General features: G+C 40.6%; 1 protein-coding gene across 1 annotated transcript; it reads right to left on the reverse strand.

Annotated features, from left to right (window-relative positions):
• Nucleotides 1-1,564: 1,564 nt before the first annotated feature.
• On the reverse strand, nucleotides 1,565-7,994 carry LOC115354383 (zinc transporter 2-like). The gene is made up of 7 exons (XM_030044762.1): nucleotides 7,880-7,994; nucleotides 5,891-6,037; nucleotides 5,189-5,342; nucleotides 4,840-5,050; nucleotides 3,528-3,633; nucleotides 3,296-3,430; nucleotides 1,565-1,710 (listed from the first exon to the last, which is right to left on the reverse strand). The coding sequence occupies exons 1-7, from the start codon at nucleotides 7,896-7,898 to the stop codon at nucleotides 1,565-1,567; spliced, it is 918 nt and encodes a 305-aa protein (XP_029900622.1). The 5' UTR covers nucleotides 7,899-7,994.
• Between the last annotated feature and the right edge of the window lie 1,100 nt (nucleotides 7,995-9,094).

The raw sequence follows: 9,094 nt of genomic DNA on the forward strand, positions 1-9,094 counted from the left end.
TCTGAGCTACGCAACTTGTCTTGGAAACCAAATGTACCAGGAGGGTATTCCAAAAAAAAAAGACAGTAAAACAAAGGTTGAATGTCTAAGATAATGATCCAGGCTCATCTGATGACAGGTGCTAATAATACACAACACTCCCGAATATATTCAGTGACATTATTTAGAGTTATCTTGCTAAGTTGCTAATCCTGCTTTGTGGAATACCCTCCTGGCATGTACAGCTGTATTTTTATTTAGATTACATGTCTACATTGAGGCTTTGCTTCAGAATGATAATCCACAATATCAGTGGGGCTTTTTTGGTGTTTCTGCACTGCAAGGAACAAATGTGAGCTCTCATGAACTGGATACAGGTTGAGTCATGGTGACTGAGAGTGGGAAAACATGTATATTCATATCAAGATGTCACAGTTTATTACAAAAAAAAAACAACACCGATAAACTTCAACCAGCCAAAGCTCTGCTTCTCTGCTGCAAAATAAACGCAACTCAACTACATGAAACGGAGATTTAAATATACAGTGGTGGAAAAAAGTTTTCGGACACCCTTAAAATTTTACACAATCTCACAATCTCAAATATTATCATGAAATATTTGTGGAAAAATCTTTTTTGTGTTTCAAAAGGTGTGGCTGCATTAGACAGATACAAACAAATACAAATTATATTTTTTTGTTTATTGTTTACAAGAAAAACTAACAAAACTAAATTCTTGACAGTTTAATCTTTATCTTCAGGCGTGTTTCCTGCGTTAGGTTCCTTGTTTTAGCCATTTTTGTGTCTGAAAATGTGCTGGCTTTATATAGACACAAAGCTTGGCAACAAAAATTGTGTCTTTTAATAAAAAGAACGACCTTCATCACTGGTACCAAAATGACCCAATACTCAAAATTTCTTATGTATTTTTATGGAACCAATCAATTTAAAGTTTTTAATGGCTTTTTTAGGGTTTGTTTAGTATTTTGGCTGTGACTGTACTAAAAGAAATTGCACTTGAAGACCTAAGAGTGATTTGTTAATGCAATATTTCACAAATGCATGGGGTGTCCGAAAACTTTTTTCCACCACTGTACTTGATAGAAGAAAAATCCTACTGAGTACAGGCTGACTTAAAACCTTTATGACCTTTGTTTACTTTGAAAATCAATGTTGAAATGAAACAAGAGCTCTGTACTCTTATGGTGATAATGATCAAGATCATTATCAACATTTCACAAATACAGATTTTGCAGTGTCTCTGTGAAACATGTATTATTGCACCGCACAAAACTACATTCTGCTGTCTTTGTGTGATTGTCTTAACGTAGGCTCGTCTGATTTTCAACACATCATTGCACAATTCCTGTCATTTCATGGCTGTCAAGAGAGAGAGAAATCATGAGGAATTTCTCTCTGTTCATGACACAAAAATATGACGCTGGAAAAACAGAATTTCTGATCCATTATCTTTGGGCGTTGTTCATAACAGTTACCCCATACTGTAACCACAAAAAGTCCGTTAACCCGTGGGTCTTCATCAGTCTTGCCACACACACACACACACACACACACACACACTCGTTCAGTCTGTGAGATCCTGGCACTGTGAGCAGTGGAGCATTTCTGGCGAGTAGCGCTCCACTTGGATCGTGATGGTGGAGAAGCCAAAGTTAGAGCGGAGGAGCTTTGTTGCCTTCATGAGGACGGTCTGCGTGTCGGCATCTTCCTCTGAGGGGAGAGAGAGAGACAGTCACGAGCCATTTCTTAAAGACAGGAACAAACGTGTTTATGGTTCACAGCAAACGATGTCACACAGATGGCATATGTTGTCAGTTTTAGGCCACTTTTTGAAATGAACGTCTTAGATTTGACTTGGTCTTGTGCCTATTTTGACTCAGCCATGTTTTGATTGTTTTCTGCCAATTGAAAAATATGGAAAAGTTCTATTCATTAATTATTCAGTCTGATACTGAAGTAGCAAAGTAATACTACATCACTATCCAGTAGCACCTTCAGTCACTGTAGATTTATATATCTGTTAACAAACCCCTTAATTATTCTTGTTTACATTTGGGAAGACATATAAGTTTATTGTTATTTGGTCTAGGTCTTGATTAGGACTAGGTCTGCTCTGATCAAGTCCGGCCCAGGTCCTTTGCTGCATATCATCCCCTCTCTCTGCCCCCCCTTGCCTGTCTCTCTCTACTGTGCCTGTCTAATGAAACAGAAATGCCCAAAACTCATTTTAAAGAGAACGAGAGGGGTTGACCAATGTGTTTTTTGAGGCAAATATCAATATCCAATGTCCTCCCACCTATGGGGGCCAATGCTGATACAAGCTGTTTCATATTTCCTTTTTCAAGAATCATAACACAAATGCAGGTGCAATAATAAGTTCAGCTTTTCACAGCCCATTTCCACCTGGTGTCACAGTGCGATCTCTGTATCCACATCAGGAAAACGAGAGCTCATGTCAGGACTTGCTGTGCATTTACACCTTGCATTAACGTGTTTTTCCTCATCTGGATAACATGTCCGGATACAGATCGCATGTTAGCATCACATGCAAATGGAGTCTTAGACAAACCTGTTTTATGATAATTGCACAAAATACCACATTAGTTTTTCTCTGTTGCTAATTATGCAGTTGTGTTAAGAGTCACATTCCTTGAAGAAAAAAAAAAACTCACAAGCAGCAGTTTTACAATCAGTCAAATACCAACTGTAGAAATAAACTGGACTGATACCAATATTGCTTTTTAAGGCTGATATCAGCTAATCCTGATGTGATGTGCTGATATATAATCTGCTGATATTCTGGTCCATCCCCTTTGTATTTCCTCAAACTCAGCTGGTTGTGACACTGGAGCTGACTTTACAATACGATACGATTAACTTGATTGTTCCATGTAGGGAAATTTGTTTGCACAAAGACAACATCGACAGCACATAAATAGTGTTAATGGTAAAGTGCACATGAGCATTTCTGAAGTGCAATGAAGAAATGAAATAACACGCTCATAAATGCATGCACACCCACACACAATAAAAATAAAGCCACTATTGGAACACACACACACAAACACATAGCACAATGCAGGAATCATGGATTAAGGTGTACAAGAAACATACACACACACCTCAAAGTCCATAGCAAGTCAACTAAGGTGGTCTTAACTCCCAGTCTATTTAAATGGGAGTGAAAAAAATGAATGCATGGACTTTTTAGTTAATACACAAAACTGATGTGCTCCTGTTAAGGTGTGCACACCAGAGTTTAGTATCTGCAGTTTTCGCAGCAGCTGGAGCTCACCTACGGCCACGTGGACGGACAGCAGAGCGTGACTCATGTTGAGGCCCCACATGTGCAGGCTGTGCGTAGCCTTGACGCCCTCCATGGACAGCAGGCTCTCTCTCACGGCGTTGAAGTTCATGTGGTGAGGGGAGCCTGCAGAGGCAAAACGGCCACTCAGCGACAAGCATGCACCGTTACCTGTCATATATATTTATGATAACGTCACATAGCAAACAAAATGTGTGTTTACCCTCCATGAGGATTCTGAACACGTCCTTTGAGACTGTGAATGTTGATCCAAGAACAAGAACGGAGAACAGGAAGGTGCAAATAGGGTCTGCTATTTTGTAGTCAGGCTGTAAATCATAAAAAAAAAAATGATATATAAGGGTGATATATTAGGGTTTACAACAGCTGATTGGTAAAAGCATTTTGTATCTTAAAAAAATATTCAGGAAACATTTTTATGAATATTCTTAGATTTTTTTTGTGTGTGCTTTATTTGACAGCACACCTAAGATTTCCATTTGGATCAAAAAGATGCACATTAGTTTGATTATTTTTCATGTGATTTTGCATGCATGAGTCATCCCGATATACTGTATACAAACAGCGAATTTGCAAAAACATAAATGTCATCCCTGATTTAAAAAAAAAAAATAACTAGCTGTTGTATCTAAAGCTTCACATGACATATTTTTGAATCAAAACCCCAAAATTGTGTCACAAAAGCCAACGTCACCCTGGCATCAGCCTGCAAGTGTGACTTTTTGATATCTGGAGAAAATAAACATGGCTCACAGACATACAATTAGATAAATCTTTTCTGGCAGGCTTTTTTTTTTTTTTTTTTTACTCTCCATATCGATTTAAAAAAAAAAAAAATCCTAATGAGCACCATGATACTGTTTTGAACCACATCACTCAGCCTTACACCCTTTTTTTTTTTCCAGCTCCTTAGGTCAGTTCTCTTCACTTCTGGAGGAGAGATGCTGCCCACACTGCTTTAAAGATTTTCATGTATAAAGTGATTAGAATTAATCATTTCCAAAAGCACAGTGGAAAAACAACATGTGCACATCCAACCTGTTTCTTGGGCCAGGTGCAGGACAGAGATTCAAGTGGAAAGAGAGGGAGGAAATTATCTGCGCGCTGATTTACAGCTCCCAGCAGTTTCTTATAACTAACTATATGACATTTCAACCCAAAACGGTCTTCATTAGGGGGAAAAAATGAAGAATGAAGACCCTGTTGGGGGTGGAAACATTGCATAGTTAGTCAAATACAGTGTTGGGAGCTGTAATCCAGTGTGCGGATAATTTCCTCCTTCTAGAAATAATAATTTCCTAACTCCAACACCCTGTGCACTTGTGGCCAGCAGCTGGAAGGGGCTTCCCTCTCTCTGTGGTTCTTGCCCGCCATGAGGGTTCAGGTCGGGGGACGTTGTTTTGTTTACTATAAACTGTGGCACTGTAAAGCCCTCTGAGACCACACAGTGATTAAGGGCTCTAAATAAACCGAAACTGGAACGCGAACTTGTGTGACCGGTTGCTGCCACTCACCCAAACATGTATGATGATGGCCGCCAGCAGAACCCCGAGGCTCTGCAGCAGGTCGCCCACCACGTGCACGAAGGCTGCCTTCACACTGGCGTTGCCGTGGCTGTGGCCCCGCTGCTCCTCACCCGTCTGCAGCTGGCTGTAGGGAAATCCGTGGCTGTGGCTGTGGCTGTGGCCGTGCGAGGGGCCGGACTGGTGGAGGATAAGGGCCATTCTGAGTAACACAAAGTCAGGGCTATTTTTAGAGGACTGTGCAATCATTGCTGACCATTCTCATAATACCCAGCACACAAAAAACAGTTGTGGGATTAAGGGAAGCAATCCTGATAAACCACAGTGACCTTACACTCACAGGATATTGACAACCACAGCACAGACTGAGGTTATGAGCATGATTTGGCTTTGGATCTCGTAGTGGCCGTCGATGATCCTGTGAACGGCTGTCACCACCAGCAGCCCCGTCACAACCCAGATAGACAGAACCGACAGCAACACGCCCAGGATCTCTGTTTAACACAGCAAGGCCCCCAAGACATGAGAAGGAGTGAGAATATATATAAAACCACAATACTGCAAGGAGGAGAGGATAAAAATGGGAAATCAAACTGAGATGAGACAGAAAGCAAGAGCAACACAAGATTAAAATCGGGCTACATCAAAAACAACTCCATTCAAGTAAATCTACAAAGACACCAAGTCAAGTAAAAGATCAAATTGAAGTGCGAGTCACATTTCCACAGGCAAGTATAGTCACCTTTAATGTTGAGTCTATACTTAGGGACAGTCAGAAAGACTATGAATATGGTTTCTTTATGTGGTATGAGTATCTGCTGCTAGGTAACATGGTAAGTCAGCCAGAGCATAAATTGAATAAAGAACCTTGAAATTTCAAAGGAATTGGATACAAAGGCTCCGCATTTACATCGAGGCAAACAAGCTGCACGCTGTGACTGTGACAGAGATCTTTATCGATATTGAAGGCATGTGGGTAAAAACGAACTTCGCTGTAAATATGTGAGAGACAAATTGAAGGCTCAAGGTCCTCTGATCCGACCTGCGCGGTGCCACCCAAAGGTCATGGTCTTCGTGTGAGGCCGGGAGGAGATCCACAGAGAGACGAGGCTCATCACGATGCTGCCAAAATCTGTCAGGAGATGCACGGCGTCTGTCATTATGGCCAGGCTGTGGGCCGCATAGCCACCTGCAGGGGATGGGGGGGGGGGGACGTTCCCAAACGGAGTGTGAGGTTTGGCTGCTTTAACCACAACACAGCAAAATGTAAAAACAGTTCAAACATTTTCAACAGGACTGGGCCTCTCAGTCCAGGGAACTAAAGCTCATAAACATGGGGTGGCAACTTCACCTCTTCAACTTAATTGGCCAAGAGCACAAATTCACACAAAGGTGTCCACAACACAAATCACGAAGGAACAATCATATTAAAACCATGACTGAAAAAGAATAATTGGTAACACTTTACAATAAGAGTACAACAATTAACGTTAGTTAATGCCGTAATAAACTTTAAGTAACAGGTAATAAACATTAAGTAACAGTTAACTAACCGTTAACTAATGTGTCTAAGAATCATGTACTAATGCTGTTCATGCTAAGGCGTTAATTTATGTTATTTAAGGGTTATTGTCGATATCATTAACATTAGTAAATGCCATAATAATCATTAACTAACAGTTAATTAAAAATTACGCCATTAACGTTGACTAACGTTAATTGTTGTACTCTTATTGTAAAGTGTTACCGACTAACTAGTCATTTTTACTGATAGCCCATATTTTCCTCTGTTCCATGAGCACGGTTTTTTATATATGTATAAATTATTTTGTTCTGTTTAACCACAAAATTACCCATCCTCTTTTGTGAATACAAGGTGGAAGGAAGTGTGACGTGCGCACTTGTTAAAAAAAAACTTTTGTGGGTTTTCTGTATTAAGATGATAATCTCAGAATTCTGAGGAAGGTTGTCATGGGGGAAAAAAATCTGCTGTGTTTTTCTGAATTAACACAATAATTATCTCTGAATTCAGAGCAAAATTGTAATGGGGAGGGGGGCAGAATCAGTCCTGTTTTTTTCTGAATTAACAGCACATATTGTCTGTTTGTGTCGAGTCACCATGTAGGACGGCAGAAAGCATTTCAGCTGCATGATCTTCTGTCTGTGAAAGAGGCCGTGTTGGTTCAGCTGAGCAGCGAGATGTCAGGCACATCAGAGCGGGCTCTGCGTCTCAACAAGAACAAACTAATAAGAATGGCATCAGCGTCTCAAACCACGACAGAAATAAAACTGGATTCAAATAAATTGCCGGGACGTGTTTGCTTTAAATGAAATCCGACTTTAAAATCACATCATGTGCGCTGGAATTCTCTGACAAGTCAGGACCTGTAGATTAAAAATGTCACATTTATGAGATTTATGATTTATGAGACCAATCATCTTGTTAGTTCAGAAAAAAACAGCTGATTTTCTCCCCAGTGACATTTATTTCATAATTCTAAGATAATTACCTTGTTAATTCTGAAAAACAGGGCAGATTTTTCTTCTTCTCAAGTGAATGCATTATGCTTCTGTAGAAAGGGTCTGATGAGATTGTCTTAGCTTAGTATAGTTGCATTGTCAGCCATGGAGAAATTAAAGTGTAAGGGGTTTTCCATGGCATCACCTATGACCCAGTTATACCCATCATCAAAAACAGTGATAGCAGGTCTGTGGGATGTCTGTGTGAAGCAGAAGGTCACGTAGCTGTTGGAGACTCTGATTCTGACTGTCACTTTTTCCACCCAGGTTTTCCTGCCATGAAGACCAGGCTGTGCATTACAAACATCAGTCAGACTCACTTTAATTGCCAAGCTGCCAAGAAACCCCTCTACAATTTGGACTTATACTTTCACAGAATACAACATGGGCTGTCCATATTCTAATACAGGATATGTTTTGATCAGTGTGGCCTGCATTGTGGTTTCACCTGTAGAGGAAAGAGAAGAGTGTGGAAATGTTGCTCATTTTTTTTGATCAATGATCTGATTACCGATCAGCTCCCCTGTCATGAAGACCAGGCTGATAACGCAGGCAGTGACGAGCTTCCTCCGAGCAACGCGCCTCTCCTCACTCTCAGCCCACGATGTCGCGTCCTTCTGGTGGCAGTGTGTGTCGGGCGGTCCCAGGCGGTCGACACCGGCTGCATCCTCATTAACCTCGAATGGAGAGTCTGGCTGTTTTCCATCCAGGACACATTTATAAGTCCTGCGGGAGGAGAGGAGGGCGTCTCGCTCCATCAACAAAGTTGTTAGGTGACACAACAATTTTCCTTCATACAGAAATAAATAATATACAATGAAGGCAGAGGTGGAAGAAACTGATTGCATTTGCTCATGTTGCTGCATCTTTTTCAGTAGACTTTTACTGAAGTACATTTTTTTTGTTTTAGTATTTCACTTCTCTACATTTTATTCAACCTCAAATAACATGTTATGTGCCTATTCTTTTTTATCAGTTGTCACTTCAATCAACCCTCAGCAGTTTTGCGTAATGCACCTTTACAAGTGCCTTCTCTTATCCTTTTATATCTGCATAGAAAAGATCACACCTAGCAGTTACTGCATTGAAAAAAAAACTTTTACCCCAAGAACATTTTCAAAGAGCTACTTTTAACTTTTACTTCAGTAGATTTTTACAGCAGTACTTCTACTTCTACTTAAAAACATCAGCAAAGCACCAGTGCTTCGACTTGAGTAGCACTTTGTAACGCTCTTTCCACCGATGAGTGATGGCTAATGACTTAAACCACTAAATGAAAACTATTTGTGCTGCATATGAACACGTAAGCCGGCACAAACTCAGATAATCACAACGTACCACTCGAGAGGCTCCGCTGTCTCGATGAGATGCTGTTTCTCAGGATCGGCTGATAATTCAAGGGCCCTCATAGCATCACTTGATAATTTACTTCATTAATTCTGAAACTTTAGGTCCAACAGCGGAGGGAAAAAAAACCAAAACACGTATGCCGAAGCACCTGCCACCTGCTCTGATGTGTGTGAGCCTACAGCAGCAAGACTGATATTATCAGTGAGGGGCGGAGTGCAGCAGGAGCCAATGGCAGGTCATCAAGCTGATAGGTATAGACTCATAGGAGCTGCATGTAGTATGGTGGTAATTTACAAGCATACAAACAGTCACTAACATCAAACTTGACACAGAGAAAACCCTAAAAAAAAAAAAAAACTCACTGGAAGAGGGCAGC

This window comes from Myripristis murdjan, chromosome 22, assembly GCF_902150065.1.
Source record: "Myripristis murdjan chromosome 22, fMyrMur1.1, whole genome shotgun sequence".
Classification (NCBI taxonomy): Eukaryota; Metazoa; Chordata; class Actinopteri; order Holocentriformes; family Holocentridae; genus Myripristis; species Myripristis murdjan.